This window comes from Phocoena sinus, chromosome X (genome assembly GCF_008692025.1).
Source record: "Phocoena sinus isolate mPhoSin1 chromosome X, mPhoSin1.pri, whole genome shotgun sequence".
NCBI lineage: Eukaryota > Metazoa > Chordata > Mammalia > Artiodactyla > Phocoenidae > Phocoena > Phocoena sinus.
In genome coordinates this window covers 16,776,601-16,797,391 of record NC_045784.1, presented here as the reverse complement: position 1 = coordinate 16,797,391, position 20,791 = coordinate 16,776,601, and the positions used below count along the sequence as shown (strand labels likewise).

The 20,791-nt window shown below is 46.8% G+C and overlaps 1 protein-coding gene across 5 annotated transcripts in view; it reads left to right on the top strand.

The window, feature by feature from the left end:
• The first annotated feature begins 12,105 nt into the window (after nt 1-12,105).
• SH3KBP1 (SH3 domain containing kinase binding protein 1) overlaps nt 12,106-20,791 on the top strand; it is a 346,613-nt gene continuing 337,927 nt past the window's right edge. The window contains exon 1 of one of the 5 annotated variants that reach the window (XM_032618713.1): nt 12,106-12,138. Coding sequence is in view for 1 of the 5 variants with exons in the window: in XM_032618709.1 (XP_032474600.1) it covers nt 12,523-12,526 (4 nt within the window). In the remaining 4 variants the exon portion in view is untranslated. The other 4 variants (XM_032618712.1, XM_032618709.1, XM_032618714.1 and 1 more) reach the window with 4 other exon arrangements.

Below are 20,791 nucleotides of genomic sequence, written 5' to 3'. Positions count from 1 at the left end.
CTGGAAGGAAACAGATGCTGCACTTAAACTGGGCCATGGAGAAAGGTTTAATAAGGGATCATTTATGAAGATGTGGGCAGGGTTCAGGGGGAAGAGGAAAGATTAGATCAGTATGCTGTGGCCCAAAGGGCAGAAGGAGGGAGTCAGTCATGTTTGGAACTCCCTGAGGGTCTCCACACGGGAGGGCAGGGGTCAGGAGCTGTGGTCTTCAGCACAAGAACACAGCCAGTCGGTGACACGGAAGGGAGGGCGTGAAGGGACTATATGCCCTGACTTCTCTCTCCTCCTGCCGTTCATCCCTGCCAGTGCCGTCCACTGGATGAACTTGACACAAAGCCATCCATACTTCCAGTGCCCAGAGTGGGCTGGAGGAGGACCAAGGATGGAAGAGGAAGGCCTCCTTCATAGCCTGTATCAGTCTGGGTCTGTCAGGAGAACAGAAGCCACTCTGCATGTTTCAGGTATAAAAAGTCAATGTAGAATTTGGGGGTTGGAAGAGCTGGAGTGGGTGGTGAGGATAGAGGTCAGAGTTGCTGCCCAAAAGGTCAGAAGAGCTGACACTTGAACGCCTTGGCCCAAAGCTCCAGAATTGCATGCTGCGGCAATTCTCAAGAATCTCTGAGAAGATTCTCCCACCAATCGCCCCAGTTTACAGTGGCAAAGTGTTCTCAAAAGCTTAACGGGAAGCCGCTGTGAATCCCATCCGCCCACGTGTCTGGTTTCCACAACCTCCAGGGAACTAGTGTTTGGTTTCATTTTCTTGCACGTCTGCGTCCGGGGATCTTTCCTCTCGGCCCCCTTGGTTTTCTGGAGAAGGAGCCTCCCATTCCCCACCCGTGGCAGGGAGGAGCGCCAGGCTTGGTCACTAGGGTTCCAGGAACTGGATCCTGTCGGGGTTCCTGTCTGGCGGGGCAGGGTCAGGAGAGGACCGAGCGTCCAGCCACTCAGTGTGCAGACGGCGACACTCTCGCCTGAATTCTGCTCATCCAAAGTGCTCGCTTCCCGGGGTCCGCTGAAGACCTCTATTTGGCAGCTTCCTGCTAAGCCTGATACCCCTCCCAGGCTGCTGTTTGAACCCCACCAGCGCCTTGAAATGTCTAGTCCTGTGCTGTTTCCTCTCCTGTTCTCCTTGTCCTTGTGGGTGGAGTCCCTCTTTATTCCTTTATCATCATTTTCCTGGGATTTGAGAGGGAAAGATGGTGACACACGTAGCCAGTGTGCTTGGATGAACCAGAAGCGCGTATTTCTTAAGACTGCTACAAATTGTCAAATTAGATGCTCACTTTAAGGTCCTGTAATAATAATTTTGGAATGTTTATTTGTTCAATTATAGTCATTATTTATTCTAAGATATTCAAATAAAGAAAACTATGAAATCGTATAACAACCTTTAAAAACAACCTTTTTTGTTACTAAAATGATGCTCATAAAAGAAAATCTGGAATAGTGCCAGACACTAGCTAAGCACTTTGCAAGCATTAGTCCATTATGGCCTCAGGCCAATCGATTTTCCAGGTGAGGAACCTGAGGCACAGAAAGGTTCAGAAAGCTCCCAAGACCGGGAGCCAGTTAGTCCCGGGTAAAGCCTGAATCGTTCATTCCCAGGCCAGTGGCTGCAGCCACATCCTCTGCTCGTTCAGAAAATAGAAGGAAAAATGACCAAATACAGCCACGTGATTCCAAGATGGCCTTTTAACCTTTTGGAGTATTTGCTGCCATAGTTTTTAATGTATTTTCTAAGTTAAAAGGCAATTTTAAGTATAGGGTATGTGAAGATATGTATTCTGTGTTTTATCACTTGGTGTTATGTCATAAACATTTTGTATATATACAAATTTCATACCAAGCAAAACACTCTTAAGGATCCATTTACATTTTATATTAAGGCCACTGAATAGGAATTTTAAACCATGAAAAAAAAATTGGATTGCTTTGTTCAACTTCGGACAAGTCTGTAGTTTCTAATGGGATCAGACACAGCTGTCTTTACCTTGCCAGACCTCCCTGCTGAGGGACATGGGGCATTTAGCTTCTCTGAACTTGAGTCTCCTCACTTGTAAAACGGGGATAGTAACATCTTACACTGTTGTCATGAGAATGTAAACGAGGATAGAAGAGTATCAGAGCTCCCTGCTTCTCCATAAACGGTAGTGATTATCTTAAGGTAGATTTTCAAAAGATAGGTAACACGCTGTGTTTTTGTGTAAGGTTCAACCTTTTTACTCCTTTATTTGGCCGCTGAGAAAAGGTCTGGTCTCTACTTGATAGGCTACTGGTGTTGTTTACAGTTAGGAAAGACTGAAGCGTATATAAAACTTCTCCAAAAATTTAATTATGAACACATGGCAATGTTCCTTTAAAGATTCCCTTTTGTTCAGGACATTTTCTGGGAAGCGACTGGTTAGATAGATGATCGTCCTTAGATCATGCGGGGGTGAGGTGGGAGAAGAATGTCAGGCTAAAGATCACTACACTTACGACCTGAGGTCAGCTGAGAGAGTGGGCGGCTGGGGAGGTATAGCTAGTTTCCCGAAAAGAGCTTTGCCTCATTAAAGAGCGTCAGAGAATTCCTTAAGCATTTTTATCAGGAATTCTAATTTATTCCCAGAAGGTTATGAAATATGTTCTCAAAAAGTTCTGTTCCAGACAGGTTTAATATTTCACAATCGAATTTATGAGAAAAGGAAAAGGTGTTTTGGGAATCCTCCAAGACAAAAGTCCTTCCTCCCCAAGGTTCTCATTTTCTATCATTAGAGCACCAAAGAGAGTCACAAACTAAAAAAAAAAAAAAAAATACAATTATAGTGTGTGGAAATCTTCATATATCTTAGTATCATTACACATTTAGAAAATGCCTGAAGGAATATTCCATCAGAAGTTAATAGTGATTATCAATTATCTCTGTAATAACCAATAATTGTGAACTTATGGAAGATTTTCACCTTCTGTACTATATCTTTGTTTTATTTTAAAAAATTTAAAAAAAATGAACAGTTATTACTTTTGTAATGATAATAAACACCAAATCCGTTTTTCCGGCTCAGAGGTGTGTGTCGCTGGTAGCTCCCTTGCGACCATTTTCAAGGATCAACCAGTTTGTCAGACGAGCACACAGGTCATCTGGGCTCCAGGGAGCTGAGGTCCAGCGAGGTTCTCACACTTGAGCTGGATCATAATTCCCTAGAGGGCTGGTTCAAACTTGGATCACTGGGGCCCCCACAGAGTTCCAGATTCAAAAGGCCTGGGGAGGGGTCCACAGTGTGCATTGCTAAGTTCCCACGTGCCGCTGTAGCAGCTGCTGCTCTGGGGACCACACTTTAAGAACCCCTGTAGCCCAGGGAAAAAAACTTCAACAGGGGACTCAAAAGCCGAACAAACATGTACATAGACTCATTTGTCTTATTTTTTTAGATTCTACATATAAGTGATATAATATTTGTCTTTGTCTGACTTCACTTGGTATGATAATTTCTAGGTCCATTCATGTTGCTGCAAATGGCATTATTTCATTTTTTTATGGCTGAGTAGTATTCCATTCCATTATATATATATATATATATATATTTTTTTTTTTTTCACATCTTAAACCAGTTGTCTGTTGATGGGCACTTGGGTTGTTTCCATGTCTTGGCTATTGTAACTAGTGCTGCTATGAACATTAGGGTGCATGTATCTTTTTTTAAAATAAATTTATTTATATTTATATAAATTTATTTATTTATTTAGGCTGCGTTGGGTCTTCGTTGCTGCAGTAAGCAGGGGCTTCTCTTGTTGCAGAGCATGGGCTCTAAGTGTGAAGGCTTCAGTGGTTGTGGCACACGGGCTCAGTAGTTGTGGCTCGTGGGCTCTAGAGCGCAGGCTCTATAGTTGTGGCGCACGGGCTTAGTTGCTCTGCAGAATGTGGGATCTTCCTGGATCGGGGCTCGAACCCGTGTCCCCTGCATTGGCAGGCGGATTCTTAACCACTGTGCCACCAGGGAAGTCCTGCATGAGTCTTTTCAAATTAGTTTTCATTTCTGGATATATGCCCAGGAGTGGGATTGCTGAATCATACAGTAGCTCTGTCTTTAGTGTTTTGAGGAACCTCCATGCTGTTCTCCATAGTGGCTGCACCAATTTACATTCCAACTAACAGTGCAGTCCCTCCACACCCTCTCCAGCATGTATTATTTGTGGACTTGTTGATGATGGCCATTTGACCCATGTGAGGTGGTACCTCATTGTGGTTTTGATTTGCATTTCTCTAATAATTAGTGATTATTTTTTTCATGTGCTGTCTGTATGTCTTCTTTGGAGAAATGTCTGTTTAGGTCTTCTGCCCTTTTTTTTTTCTTTTTTTGCGGTACGCGGGCCTCTCACTGCTGTGGCCTCTCCCATTGTGGAGCACAGGCTCCGGACACGCAGGCTCAACGGCCATGGCTCACGGGCCTAGCCACTCTGCAGCATGTGGGATCCTCCCGAACCGGGGCACAAACCCGTGTCCCCTGCATCAGCAGGTGGACTCTCAACCACTGCGCCACCAGGGAAGCCCTTCTGCCCATTTTTTGATTGGGTTGTGTTTTTCAATATTGAGTTGTGTGAGCCGTTTGTATATTTTGGAAATTTGCATCATTTGCAAATATTTTCACCCGTTCCATTGGTTGGCTTTTTGTTTTCTTGATGGTTTCCTTTGCTGTGCAAAATCTTTTAAGTTTGATTAGGTCCCATTTGTTTATGTTTGCTTTTATTTATTTTGCCTTGGGAGACTGATCTGAGAAAATATTGCTGCGATTTACATCGGAGAATGTTTTGCCTATGTTCTCTTCTGGGAGTTTTATGGTGTCATGTCTTAAATTTAGGTTTTTAAACCATTTTGAGTTTATTTTTGTATATGGTGTGAGGGAGTGTTCTAATATCATTGATTTACATGAGGCTGTCCAGCCTTCCCAACACCACTTACAGAAACAGACTCAAAGATACAGAAAACAAACTTATGGTAACCAAAGGGGAAGGGGAGGGGGGGAGGGATAAATTAGGAGTATGGGGTTAACAGATACAAACTACTATACATAAAATAGATAAACTACAAGGGTCTACTGTATAGCACAGAGAACTATATTCAGTACCTTGTAATAATCTATAATGGAAAATAATCTGAAAAAATATGTATATATAACTGAATCACTTTGCTGTATACCTGAAAGTAACCCAACATTGTAAACCAACTATACTTCAATAAAAAAGTGAAAAAAGTAGAAACAAACAAACAGACAAAAAGCCAAACAAAGATGAACTTGATTTACTTCCCACTTTTGCCTCCGGCTGGCCTGTAATTATTTTTGAGGAGAGGAACTTGATTTGACTGGCTCTATATAACAAGAAGTTGTGCCAGAAAAGGGTTTCACGCTACCTTATTACAGGCAGACCTCAGAGATATTGCTGGTTGGGTTCCAGACCACAGCAATAAGGCAAATATCTCAATCAAATGAGTCACAGACATTTTTTGGTGTCCTAGTGCATATAAGACTTACGTTTACACTATACTGTAGTCTATTAAGTGTGCTATCGCATTATTGCTAAAAAATGCCAACCATCAGCCTCCAGCAAGTCCTAGTAACATCAAAGATCACCATAATAAATATAATAATAATGGAAAAGTTTCACATATTGTGAGAATTACACAGACATGACACAGAGACATGAAGTGAGCAAATGCTGTTGGGAATAGGGGGTAAATGGACTTGGCTCGAGGCGGGGTTGCCACAGACCTTCAATTTGTAAGAAATGCAGTATCTGTGAAGTGCAATAAAGCAAAGTGCAGTAAAACGAGGTACACCTGTAACTGGGCGCCTGGTTCAGAGGCTTTTTTCAATTAAGTCCTGTGGTGTCTGGGGCTTGAGGACCCATCTGGGTTGGCTGTGTTCACAACCTGGGGTGTGGCCGTGGCTCATCACCCTCAGCTCAGGTCACTGGCTGTGGTTTCTCTTGAATCCTGAAGAGGTGACACTGAGGGTGATGGGGTAGCAGTTATTGCAATACTGATGTCCTGTTTGGGAAGTAATGTGGGGCTGTTAATGGAGGGGGCAAAACACAGGGAAAACCATCCCCACCAGGCCCCACAAATGCAGTAACTCTCTCTTTTTTTATTGTGGTAAGATAAACATAAAATTTAACATTGCAACCATCTTTAAGTGCATAGTTCAGATGGAACAATGTGAATGTAGTGTACATTCACATTGTTCCATCCATCTCTGGAACTTTCTCATCTTCCCAAACTGAAACTCTGCCCCCATTATCACTCTTTTATTTTATTTATTTATTTACTTATAGGCCGCACCAAGTGACCTGCGGGGATCTTAGTTCCCAGACCAGGGATCGAACCTGAGCCGCCTGCAGTGGAAGCAGAGTCTTAACCATTGGACCGCCAGGGAGGTCCCGCTCTTTTCAAATATATAACAGTCTTTGTTGAGATATAGTTCACATACTATCAATTCACTTATTTTAAGGTATATAATCTAACAGTTTTCTAGTATCTTCCTAGAGTTGTACAACTATGACCACAATCAATTTTTTTTTTTTATTTTTGCGGTACGCGGGCCTCTCACTGTTGTAGCCTCTCCCGTTGCGGAGCACAGGCTCCGGACGCGCAGGCTCAGCAGGCATGGCTCACGGGCCCAGCCTCTCCGCGGCATGTGGGATCTTCCCGGACCAGGGCACGAACCCGTGTCCCCTGCATCGGCAGGCGGACTCTCAACCACTGCGCCACCAGGGAAGCCCAACCACAATCAATTTTAAAACGTTTTTGTTACTCCCAAAGGAAACTCTGTACCCATTAGCAGTCACTCCCCAATTCCCCCAGTCCTCTCCCCCAGCCCCTCATCATCTCTCTGTCTCTTTAGATTTGCCTGTTCTAGACATTTCATGTTAACAGAATCACATGATTATGTGTCCTTTTATATCTGGCTTCTTTCAATTAGCATCAGGTTTTCAAGGATTATCCATGCTGTAGCATGGATCACTGCTTCATTCCCTTTTGTATTCACTCTTAAGAAGATTCAGATTTGAACTCAGTATCTCCTCCCCACCCGCAATGGCTTCCTCCTCCACTTGATTGATCTCTCCATCTACTCAGCTTCCAAACCAGCTAACAAAATCTTTCTTTCAAATCCTCCATCTGTGTTCCCTACCCTCTCTCCAAATCCACTGCCTCAACAGATCTGTCAACTGTGGTTCACAAACAACTCTAGAATGTGACCTCTCCTTGCAGTCAGTGTCAACGCCATCATGTTTCTTGCCTTTAATATCTCTGGCTTGTCCGTGGCCTCCTGTTTTCAGGCTCTCCTTCCTCCAGTCCCGCTTCTGTGGGGTGATCAGTTACCTTCCTGAAATCTGTCTGCTTGGAAACCTGTGCTCCTCCCATGGCCGGCAGGGTCTTGTTCACACTGGGCCTGGTGCAGAGACCTCCTCCAATCAGACTTTTGGCCACACTCCTGCCCTTTCCACACAAGCTGCCTTGCAAGATCATCTGTTCCCCAGACTCTGAGCATTCTCACGTGTCCTTCCTTCTGTCTGGAGTGCCGGGGCTCCAACAGAACACCAGTCTGTGATGGGGCCTCTGAGCAAGCCCTACTTTTAAATCTTCGTTACTGGTAAGATCAAAAGCTCCCTATTGGTTTTTTTTTTAACTTTTTATTTTATATTGGAGTATAGTTGATTAACCATGTTGTGTTAGCTTCAGGTGTACAGCAAAGTGATTCAGTTATACATATACATGTATCTATTCTTCTTCAGCAAAGTGATTCAGTTATACATATACATGTATCTATTCTTTTTCAAATTCTTTTCCCATTTAGGTTGTTACATAATATTGAGCAGAGTTCCCTGTGCTATACAGTAGGTCCTTGTTGGTTATCTATTTTAAATATAGCAGTGTGTACATGTCAATCCCAAACTCCCAGTTTATCCCTCCCTCCCTGCCCCCCACCCTTCCCCTCTGGTAACCATAAGTCCGTTCTGTAAGTCTGTGAGTCTGTTTCTGTTTTGTAAATAAGTTCATTTGTTATCATTTGTTGTTTAGAATCTGCATATATTTGTTTTTCTCTGTCTGACTTACGTCACTCAGTATGACAATATCTAGGTCCATGCATGTTGCTGCAAATGGCATAAAGCCCCCTATTGTTGATTAGCTCCTATTTAAAAAAATTGGCCTGTCGGGATGGTTTATTCTGATGTTAAACGCCAATTACTCTATTTAAAGTTGTGTATATTTATTACAATGCATATTTCACACACATGATCTTAAATTAATGTCCAATGCTTTTGGAAGTTTTTTGGGAATATCACTTGATTCGCCTTTTAATTGTGAAAATGCCCTTCTTTGCACAGGACCCCTTGTAACCTTGGGGGGAAGGAGGCCAGGTAGAGTAGGTAGAAAATAGTAGAAACCATGTTGTTTGTTAATCTCCTAGGACTGTTCTCCCAATTTCCTATTTTCTTAGACAAAGCAGTGTTGTGAAAAGGATGGAAAATGTTCTTGGCAAGTTAGTCTGTACACTGGGGCTCTTGTTGTGTGTTTTAGAGGCAAGTTCCTCTGATCAACTTTGAAGTCAGTTACTCAGGCATTCTTTGGATTTGTTAACAAGAACGCCTATTCCTGTTTTATGGTCTGGTGGGAGAGCACATTTCATCTCCTACTTACTTCCTTTGTGTTTTCCTTTACAAAGCAAGCCTTTCCTACAAACTTTGTAAAAATAATCATAGTTTAGTTTTTTAAACAATCTGCTTCTCTGAGTTGATTAGTTTTTGTCTCCGTAGAGCTGGTAAAACCAGTTTTCTTAGATGTATTGCGAAGGATTCAATGAAAAAGATAAAGTGGGCGATGAGTGGGTCATTCTATGAGTGGTTATCAAGCGGAGTCAACCGGATAGAGCGAGTGAGAAGTTATCTCTGTGGCTTGATCTGGGCAGGTGACCTTTAACCCAGTATGCATGATGCAAAGGAAGGCGGGAAAAGCCGGCCTCAAAACTGTGAGCACGGAGCCTTGACCGCTTGCTCAACACGCTGTCTGCAGGGGTTCTCCTTAAACTTGCACCCACCCGTTTGAGAATTTGAGGGGCGTCATGTCCACATTAAACATTACTGTGGTGTTCTCAATGGTGATTTTCTCTTTCCCTCATTTCTTTCTATTTATTAATTGGAATTCCTCAGTAAGGAAGACTTGGCTCCTCTCCCTGACATATTTATTTAGTCAATTATTTATTTATATCCATAGGGACAGGACTTTTATTCTTTGGGTTATAATCCAATAAAATCGTTATTTATTTTGTTCCTTGGGTTGTTCCAGCTTTGGCCTTTGGGAGCTCTTTTGATCACCTTTTGACTTGCCCCGTCATTTTTATTGATCACTTCCTATTTTCTGGCACCATGAGGTTTCTACATTTCTCCATAAAGCTCGTCAGAAGCACCAGATAATGACTGTCTTTTGTAAAGCACTCTGCATGTAATTTATATTAATGTAAAGATGATATTAAAGGTTATCAAAGCAAATTATCATTCATCACATGCAAATTACAGATGTCAAGTCCAAGAGCGAGAGCGTGACAGGCTGTGAGCGCTACACAGGCAGAGGCTCAATGCCTTCCACTGCACCCAAAATGTTATCCCCACTGAGTGACACAGTGGGGCCTTTTCATGTGACGGCGTTTTTAAGTGTGACAGTTCAGCTACTCTCCATTCCCCCAAATGCCTCATTTACTCTGGTAGAAATGGGAGTTCAGTGGGACAAAGATGTGGTATTAAATACGATTGTATTTCTCTAGTCATATTCATGAGATGAATTCACATAATTTGAAATAGTGCACTAATTATTTCTGTTAAAAGATACTTTTGTAAGAGGGAGGCAGGATGAGGAATTATACATCTACTCTTATCAGCAGCTGGATTTGAATCTTGATTTTAACTTTCCTGTGCTAGTCAGCAAAAGTTTCTCAAAGGAGAAATGAAAGGACAGTAGGAATAATTCAGAAGAACCAAACAATAAGTGGGGGGGGTGGAGGGGAAGGAATGTCCATCTTTATAATTTAGAGCAATTCAAAATGAAAAAAGTCTATAGTGTTATGGATAGAACTGATACAACTTAGTTTACTTAAGGCATTAAAATGAGAGCACAGCTCAGGAATTTTCAAAAATATTGTCGCTGTCAGTTTTTCTTCTGTGATAAAATGACAAATTTGTCCATGTAGGAAGCATACCCAGATCAAGGAGTAGGGACACAGGACTCTGGGTCAAGAAGGAAAACATATGTTCTGAAATAGACCAGAGCCAAAACAAGACACAAAAGTTCAGGTCGTCTGTCTTTGCTGGTCTGAAGCTGGGAGAACAAGTAAAGAAGATTGTCTTCTCCAAGTAGGACAGAGGTGAATCAGATTAAGTCAGGACATAAGACACGCTGCTGATGTGTTTTTGTTTTTTTGCCCTACAGAGTTCAGCCACCAGTTCGCTGTTTTAGGGTGGGGTTCAAGGAACAAAAGTCCCAGTAACAGTGGGCCTTAGCCAGGCTCTATGAGTTTCAGTGTCTGTCAGCTCTAAGATCATTATCACAAGGTCTCATCGCCCTGATATGCAAGGCATGTAATGAGTGAGGTGCCGTGGCGCCTGGAGCAAGTCTAGCTGAGCATTCATCTGTGCCTTCAACGCTTCAGATTCTTAATTTCCATGTTCTTTAATCCCTTCCATAGGAGTCTGTCAGTGATGTCACTACCACTTTCTCAGGAGCCGTGTTGGATGGGTCTTCTGCCCCTTGATTAGTCTCTTGTTTAGATTGCTCTGACACACATACAAATTATTTAGAAAGATGATGCTATTGATCTCTTGTTGGTAAAGCCCCTGACTTTGAGTATTTTTTTAAGCTAATGAAACAATTATAAGTACACCTTTCTGCAGAAATCCCAGGATGTAACCAATTTACAAGAGTTGCCCCAACATTATAGGTGAGGCATGGAGACAGCGTATATTGGGTAAGGGGTCAGCTTTTATTTGTCACTTGTGGATCCACTAACCTTCAGCCTCCTCCATTTTTCAGGGGCTAATAATTTAATTTCTTTAAAAAATTTAATTTCTTTATTGTCTTTATTTTCTCTTTTCCTGAATGTCTCCCATCTATTTCACTATCTCTTCCTACCACCAGATGGTGGAAAGGGAAAAGGAAATAACGAGACGGTAAATGAATGTGGTGGCTGTCAGAGTATGGTGAAAAGTGTGGTAGTGAATGGACCCCAAAAGGAGCTTGTGAGTTACCCGTGAATTACCACGAATTCCGTTTTCATTTTAGTGCCCACTCAAGGGTAGCCAGCCCAGGTCTGGGGGTCAATATGGCACAGTGATGCTTGGTGGGGAGGAACTGCCTCAGTGGATTCCTCGGAACATGAGAGCCTGGGAACATCGCTGAGCAATGAACCCCACCTGACCCAGGCATTCGGGTGCGGGGTTAGGGGTCCCTATGAAGGTCGGTGTGGGGCGATGCAGCCCACCGGCTTCGTTTCTCTTTCTGCATCTCCATCCCACCACCTCCTACAAGCCGAACTCGCACCTGGCCTGCCGTACCCACCCTGCACTGAAGGGAAATAGCGTTTCTCTCCCTCCATGGGATGAACCCCCTCTCCTTCCCAACAGCCCCCTCTGTGAAGCCTTCTTCTGGGTTGCCTCGACACCCCGGGGTTACCTGTTAGCACACTCAGCAGGTGTTCGACCCCTCAGCTTCCCATGGTTTCTCCTCCCCCAGCCTGTCCTCCACTTCACATCGCACCTTCGGGGTCGGCTCCTTCCACCTCCTTTCCCACGTGCCACTACACTCGGACGCGCCCTCCCCCCCTCGCTCCTCTCCCTCCCCTTCTCTGGTCTCGAGGAGTCTCGCGGCATTTCCCGGGGCGTTAGACGAGCCGCCGAGGGTGGGGGGCGGCCTCGCGGAGCTGGGTCCCTCCCCACTGGGCGGCAAGGGGGGCGCCGGAGCGCAGCAGTCACAGGGACGCCCCGGGCGCCAGCCACGCCCTTGAAGGCCCCGCCCCTCGAAGGCCCCGCCCCTCGAAGGCCCCGCCCCCGCCCCGGCGGTCGCGCGTCTCCGGCAGGCGGAGCCGCAGGAGCATCGCGGCGGCGGCGGCGGCGGTGAGGAGGAGGGGAGAGCGGGCGGCGCGGCCGCGGCTGCCGGGCGCTGGGCTGGGCGGCGCTTTTTTTTTTTTTTTTTCGCAATTTCCACTGGCGGGGAGCAGGAAACCCGGCGCAGCCGGGCGCAGCGGGCCGCGATGCAGCAGCAGCAGGAGTCGCCCCGGGCCAGCAGCGGCAGCAGCAGCAGAGGCAGCAGCGGGCGGCGCTGAGCCGCCGCGGCCGCCGCTCCTAAGGAAGAAGCCGGCCCAGACGCCGCCGCGTCCCTATCCCTGCGCCCACATCCCGGTTCCCCGATTCCCGCGCCCGGGTCCCGGCGCCCCGACCCCCGCGTCCGCCTCCGCTAACTTTCACGCTGCCTCGGCGGCCAGGCCCGGCTCGACGCCAATGGGTGAGTGGGGGGCGCCCGGGTGCCCACCTCAGCCTGGGGGCGGCGCGCCTGTCCCGGGACCGCGGAGCCGAGGAGGGCGCCCCGGGAGCAGGGCCCCAGCGGGTGACACCGCGGTGGGCACCCTGCCTGCGTCGCGCACCCCCCATTCACTCCCACTCGCGCCCGCGTCCCTGCCGAGCCCGAGCGGCGCCGACGGGAACCCCGCGGGGGCTTGGGCGGAGGATCGCGGGGGCCGGTCCGGGGCGGCTGGGGCTGAGGGATGCGGGGGGTGTGGTTGGCTTTTCGGGTGGGCGGGGAGAGTTTTGGCCAATTTTTCGCCCCCGGCGCGCCTTTCTCTGCGTTGGGGACGCAGGTACCAGGAGCTGGTGGGCTCCGGCCCTGCGCAGGGCTTGATGTGCCCGCCTGGCCTCGCCGCAGGGGAAGCCGGAATCGCGGGGTCTCGGGGCGGCCGGGGGCCGGGTGCCTTTGCGGGGGGATGACGTAGTGGGTGGGCGGGAAACGCCCCAGTACCCGGCCTGGCGTGCGGTCCTCGGGTCCGGAGCGCCTGACCCGCCTCCCTTAGCGTCCCTCTTCCTCCCAGCCCTGACCCCCTCTCTGCCAGCCTGCATTCCTCCAGCCTGGCAAGCTCTGCGCTCGGTGATGCTCAAAGGCCACTTCCCACATCCTCTAAGTCTGCAGGCTTGGGGAGCTGGAAACGGTGATTTAGTCCTTGATTTACTGGTCGAAGATCAGTTCCAAGTAGGCAACTAACTGTGAGGCCTCCTGGGTCCCATCTGGTATAGACCCAGGAGTATTGGAGCCACGTTGCCCAGAGGACCTGGCACTTTATTGGGCAATGGGCTTGAGAGTGCCAGGGCTAATGTTTGGCTCACCCAGGTAATATTCTTGCTGGCAGCCAATCTGTTTTCATGCCTCTGGCAGATTACTTTAGGGTGTTTCTAGGCCAAGCATAGGAAGACTGTAGATTATAATAAATCATAGTGAAGTGAGACCTTTCTGTGTTCAGGTCATAGGATTTAGGTAGGCGAGTCAGACAGTGATCAGCCAGCAGTCTTGGGAGGCTCGTGAAGACAGATGCACTGGAAGTGGGGAGGTTTAACCCTGTCAGTTGTTGACAGGCAAAGTTCAAATCCCATTTGTGGTCATTTGCCATAAATCGTTTTCCTTTTCCAAAGTGGTGACGATCTGACGGCCTCTCAACTTCAATGTCACTTTTTTCTCAGTGCCCTTCTCTGATCCCTGCACCACTCCCAGTCTAAATCAGTTCCTTTCTGTTACCCTTTCTCCTTAAAAAAAAATTGGCAGTATTACATATTTATTTGAGTTTAACATTTCTGTCTCCTACTGTAAGCTCCATGATCATGGGGACATTGCTGTGTTGCACTGTTTTGCTCAGCACTGTTTTCTTTGGTACCTGGCACAGAGCAGGCCCTAAATAGATATTTATTGAATCAATGAATGAATGAGTGAATGAATGAGGAGGTAGGAAACCCTCCTACTCTATGGAAGGCAGAACACTTAGCTTGGCGCTCTTGTTTTGCTTTGGCACCTAATAAGATGATTTAGTTCATTAACGAAGTATATACTTTAAACATCACCCGTTACTTTCACAACAGATTGGTTTCTCCTGAGGTAACCAAAAATGCTGTTTTGATCACCTTTCGTTTTGGGTGGGTCACCTAAAGGGTTGCACACACAAAAAGATGTTAGATCCAAATGTCTTCTCCCGTGGCTGGACTCTGTTTTCTGTATCTCAGTGGGGGAGAGGACGGAGTTCTGTTTAAGAAGAAACAGACCTGTTTATCATTCAAGTCTGAACTGTTTTCATTATCAAGAACCTCCTAGGAAAATTAGAAAGTGCTTCTGCAGTTTATAGTCGTTTCAGGCTTAATCTTTTTTTTTTTTTTTTTTTTGCGGTACGCAGGCCTCTCAGTGTTGTGGCCTCTCCCATTGCGGAGCACAGGCTCCGGACGCGCAGGCTCAGCGGCCATGGCCCACGGGCCCAGCCGCTCCGCGGCATGTGGGATCCTCCCAGACCCGGGCACGAACCCGCGTCCCCTGCGCCGGCAGGCGGACCCTCAACCACTGCACCACCAGGGAAGCCCGGCTTAGTCTTTTTTACTGTAACTATTACAAAGTGTGTGTGTGGGGGGTGGGGGGCGCCGAAAGTGATTTTCATTTATTTCAGGTGTTAATACTTTGAGGCGCTAAGAGTAAAATGGATGCCGTCTTTTAGTTCATTACCATTCGGGGGTGACTTCCTTAACATCGGCCAGCTCCAGTCTGGGGACTGTTGTTCAGCATTCAGAGAATGGACAGCTCACATGCTCTACCCGGGATAGATCCAGAGGAACAGAACAAGCTGCTGAGAACCAAGAAGCAGCACGGCCCTTAATGGGAAAGGTGCAGGGCAGCAAAGTACTGGAATCCTTTCAGTGTGAGAGAAGGAGGGTCTCTAATGCTGTGGTTCTCAGAATGTGGTCCCCTGGTCAGCTGCTTCAGCCTGCCCAGATCCTGTTAGAGATACCAGTTCTCTGGCCCCAATTCTACCCACTGAGTGGGCAACTCTGAGGGTGGAGCCCAGAAATCTGTGTATTTATGAGCCCTCCAGAGGGTTCTGATGCATGGTCAAGGTCAAGTGTAGAACCTCATTACCTTGCAGATGAGAAAGCTGAGGTCCAGAGGGCGCGGGTACATGGGCACTCTGGTCATAAAATAAGATGCTGTTATAAGTGACATAAGACCTCAGAGAAGGAGAAAAATGTGCTCCTAGTTCAGAACAAGCCTCTCCTGGAGTTACTAGAACAGTTCAGTGTTGATTCATCCATGAATCCAGTCCAAGCCAAACCACCTCCAGCACCTGGGCATTAGTGACGCTAGCTGGCCAGTCTCGGTGTTAGTCACTTGGAGTATCACACAGGTGTTTCCCATCATCCCTTTTTTCCCCTCCATCATCTTTACAAGGGGCATTAAAAATATATTATTAGCATTATGAGGGTTTTTGATATTTGTTTGTGGTTTTCTATACCTGGTTGCCTGTATTAGCTTCCAATTGCTGCTGTAACAAATTACCGCAAGCTTGGTGCCTAAAACACCACAGGTTTATTATCTTGAAGTTCTGGAGTTCAGAGTCCAGCAAGGTTTCATCAGGTTAAAATCTAGATGTTGGCAGGACTGCCTTCCTTCTGGAGGCCTAGGGGAGAACCCCTTTTCTGTTTTTTTTTCCCAGTTTCTAGAGTCTGCCCACATTGCTTGGCTCATGGCTGCCTTCCACCTCCCAGGCCAGCAATGGGCCAGTCACGTCTCTCTCAGTGTATCACTCTGATACTGATTCTTCTGCCTCTCTCTTCCACGTTTAAGGAGGGCATGAGCTGCATTTGTTTGGTCATTGTGTCCCTGTGCCTGGCTCGTGGTAAGCCTAAAATTAAGGTTGGTTGAGTTCATTATTATTCTTGACCACCTAGCTAACTTCCCCCAGGTGTGTCCTAGACATCTCAAACAGAGCCTGTTGCAAACTGAGCTCAGCATTTCTCCTCCATAACACCCATCCTGACTCATTCATTCCCCATGTCGTTGCGGGTATTACCACCTTTCCTGTCATTTCCATCGGTATCTGCTCATTGCCTTGCCTCTTCTTCCTTCCCCCTGCCCCTATCTCAGCCCCTTCCAAAGGGCAGTCAAGTCCCAAATGTTTCTGGAATTGACCCCGTGCCTTGACTGTTCTGCAGATGCTTTCCATCCTGAATGCCTTAGCAAAGGTTTCAGGAAGCTGAGTAGTCACCCTTGCCTTCTGTTCCATGCTTGTTCAGGCCTCTGAGCCTCTCCCATGTCATTCTCTTGATGGGGAATAGATTTCACTCTCTTCTCTGCCTTGTAGTGTCCGTGTATTAGTTTCCTCTTTCTGCTTTAACAAATGACTACAAACCCAGTGGCTTAAAACAACATAAATTTATAATCTTACACTTCTGGGAGTCAGAGATCTAAAATGTGTTTTACTGGGATGGTATCAAAGTGTTGGCAGGGATGTGTTTCCTTCTGGAGGCTCCAGGAGAGAAATCATTTCCTTGCCTTTTCCAGCTTCTAAAGGCAGCCTGCATTCCTTGGCTTGTGGTCTCATCACTCTAGCCTCTGCTTCTGTCCTCACATCTCCTTCTCTCTTACTCTGACCCTCTTGCCTTCATTTTATAAGGACTGTTGTATTATACTGGGCCCACCCGGATAATCCAGGACACCCTCCCCATCTGAAGACCCTTAGTCACATCTGCAAGGTCCCTTTTGCCACGGAGGGTAGCATATTCACAGGTTCTGGGGACTAGTATGTGGACATTTTGCGGGTGAGTATTATTCAGCCTACCACACCCCTTATTCATCTTTTGAGGCCTGTTCCAAAGGTTTCTGTACAACACTTCGTCTTGTATTAAGTCTGTTCATCTCTGACTGGGTGTCCCCAACTACACTGCCCTGGCTCATTGCCTGGCATACGGTAAGTGCCATATGTTAATGAATGAATGAATGAATGAATAACCCTTTCACCCAAGTACAGTTGCTGTTTGAAATTCTCTGAGGCTATTGGCTGCCAGGAGTGTGTGTGCACTTCTGTAAAATCCCCCAGGCAGAACGTGATGACAAGGTCTGTTTGCTGACAGTTCACGGTGGCCTGCACTGCAGTGGGTGAGAAGGGTAGTGCCACATGTGTCACATGGCTTCAACAAAGATCTACAAGTTTAAGATAGCAAATTCTCTCTGGCAGTGATTCTCAACCAGGGGCAATTCTGCTCCCCCCTCCCAGGGGACATTTGGCAGTGTCTGGAGGTGGCAGCTGGTGGGGAAGGGGCAGCCTACTGGCATCTGGTGGGCAGAGGCCAGGGACGCTGCTCCACGTCCTGCAAGGCACAGGTAGCCCCACCACGGTTATCCGGCCCCGAGTGCTGGGGAAGCCTGCTCTGGGCGTTACACAGATGGTCAAAGCATCGTTTCCTTCCTTCATCCTCAGCTGCTCTGGAACATAAGGTTTTCCCCTGTGGCCACAGCCTTTGTTTTATGAATGAACCAAGAAGTCGCTGGAGAGCAGGACTCTTTGGCACTTCTTCACCATCACCGTTTTGTCCTTTGAGTAGAAAGTGTCTTAATACAGCTCTTGACCCCCTTCTGTCCATACCTGGGTCGTGAAGTTGTTGAGCTTGCTTCTTGCATGTGTGGCTCCCCTGATGTTTTGCCTTCCTAGTGGGATGTGCTTATATGCTGGGTGACAGATAATGAGTCCTTTTGCCACCCACGCATGGGTCCCTGGAACCGAAATGCTGGTAGGGCCCTTGGCAGTCATGGCCCACACCATCAGATGATGGAACTGAGACTCAGAGAGGCAAAGTGACATGAGCCCCCAGCTGCAGAGCCCAGCTCCCTTTCAATATGAGAGAACCAGCCACCTGTATAGGTGCTCAATAATTATCAGGCTCCCGCTTCCCCCCAGTGAGGTGCTTTCTGCAGCCTGTTCCCCTGGTAAGTTTTTTTAAACAGCTTTATTGAGATATTACTCAGATATCATACAGTTCACCCATCTAAAGTGTGCAATTCAATGTTTTTTGTATATCACATTCATTTTTATTTTTAAATATTTATTTATTTTTGGCTGCGTTGGGTCTTTGTTGCTGCGCGCGGGCTTTTCTCTAGTTGTGGCGAGCGGGGGCTACTCTTCATTGCGGTGTGTGGGCTTCTCATTGCAGTGGCTTCTCTTGTTGCAGAGCACGGGCTCTAGGCGGACTTCAGTAGTTGCAGCATGTGGGCTCAGTAGTTGTGGCTCGCGGGCTCTAGAGCGCAGGCTCAGTAGTTGTGGTGCACGGGCTTAGTTGCTCTGCTGCATGTGGGATCTTCCGCACATTCATGTTTAAAATTATGGTAAAACATACATAACAGAATTTGCCATTCTAACCATTTTTAAGTGCACAGCTTAGTGGCATGACGTACATTCCCAGCGTTGTGCAACCAGCGCCACTATCTATTTCGAAAACTTTTTCATCACCCCTCCCTGTGAGTTTCTAACTGGAAGGTTAGGATCCGTGTCCCCTGGAGGGGTTCCTGGACCACTCAGCCATTTTGGGGAACACATGGTAGAAGCCCAAGGATCCCAGTTAAGATTCCAAAGGAAAACAGGAAAAGAGAAAGTATGGTTTTGTTGTTTTTTAATGGTTTTCGCTGATGTTTCCTCTGGGGCGGTACTTCATTTTTGCTCTGTCCCCCCACACAGCTCCGTTGGTTCCATCCCTTTCATCCTGTGGGGGAATTCTGATTTTCTTTCTACATCCTGAAGCACTTGTGAGTTAGTTGCTTGGGCAACTTCCTTGGCAGTTACTGGGCTCCATTAAGAATATCTCAAATGTGGGAGAAAAGACTGCGGTGCCAAACTGGTCTCTGGAATCCACACGTGGAGATTTGATGGAGTGCCACGTTTCTTTGCTTCTGTTCCTTCAGCTGGCAAAGGTACACTGGCAACTGGTTGGTGATGAGCGCTTGGTTTTCAACTTGATTGTTCTTTTATGGGTAAACATCTTACAGGCAGTCCTGTACATTAGGGGACACTTAAACAAAGCCAAATGGAGCTCGTGGACCTTACCTCACTAGTAAACTATGCTTACAGTTAGGCTCAGGAGGAAAAAACACTGATAACAACAACAACAAAGAATCCTGGGATATTTGTCCTTCCTGAATGGTATTCAGTTGGCAAGAAAAGCCCAGTAAAGGCCTCAGCTTATTTCCTTCCAGTGGCCTGGGAAGTGGTGGGGCCACTGCAGGAGTCTGGTCTGTCCCCAGGCTCAGGGGACAGAGCGGCAAGATGAAGTGCTATCCAATTCATGCTGCTGGTTCTTCCTCAGTGTCTTGGATTAAATACTATAAATATTTTAGTACTGATTAATTACTCATTTTGCATAACAAATCTAAGTCCTTAAGCACCCAAGTGCAGCATGTATAAACAGTTGAAAATACCAGCTCTTTAAACTTCAACTTCCTACCAGTCAGTGTTCAAACATCAGCCCTTGTGTTTTTGCCGGATTTTTCTGGACTCTTCTAGACTTGGAGGACTTGGGGCCCAGTTCTAGGTCTGGTCCTGCGGGGCTGCACCAGTTTTATCCATGGCACACCCACTCCCTGTGTGAAAAGCCTTTAATTAGTTTAGTGTCCTCTCTAATTATTCCAGCTAGTTCTCAGTTTTGCGCCTGGGGCTAGAAGGAGGTGCTTGAACCTTGTTTGGGATGAGAGCTGGGAAAGTCTGCCCTGGCCTCGCTTTTCCCTGCCCCACAGCCAGCTTCTCCGTGGATCCGCATCTTCTGCGCCAGACCCTTCTGGATGCTACCTTTGGCTACCTTCTGCTTGAGTAGTTTCCGTGCTCACTTGGCGAAATTCACTGGTCATGAATAACTTTGTAAACGGGCTTTGCCTTTCTCCTATTTTGATCATTAAACACACACACACACACACACACACACACACACACACACACACACAAAACCTCTTGACAACTTGAACAAAATGGGACAGTTTTCACCATTTAACCAGTGATTTCTCAGTGGCCCTTTGTTCTCAGTAAAATATTAGATGGAGCACAGAGGTGCAAACCCAAAGACGTCCGTCAATTAGCTCATCAGTGGTACCTAAGGCAGGTTGGGCAACGTGTTTGTTAATTGACAGTGACCTTTTTTTTCTTTTTTTGGGCTTAATTGCTACCTTTGTCGGGAAAGATGAAATGAAAGTAATTAGCTTTGGGTGGGGGGTGTCGAGAGGGGAGAAGGCAGGTAGGTGTGTCACCAGTTGAAGAAACAATTTGAAAGGGGCTGCAGTTTGCCCTGTTTCATGTTTGCTGGGCAGAGACACTGCAGCTGCTTGCCGGAGAAGTGTTTAAATTGTTTTTTAGAGTTAGTTTTTAGAATAGGTTATACATCCACATGACTCAAAATTCACAAGGTGAACAGTGGTCACTAAAAAGTCTCCTTCCCATCCCAGTCCTCCAGCTATCCAGTGACTCTCCCCATATACTGTTGATATTTACCGTGAATTCTTCCAGGGAGACTTGGTGCCTATACCAGCAGATAGGTATTTCTGTTATCCTCCCGCCCCCTCCACTTCACTTCTTGATTAATTGACCATGGGAGGACTTTCTAGCTGGTGATCTTTTCCCCTGGGGATGTGCATGGGAACCCTGTGCCTGGGTTCTCCCCATCCGACTTTGGTGGGGAGACAGGTGGATTGTGGAAGCGTTCTCCAGGAAATTCT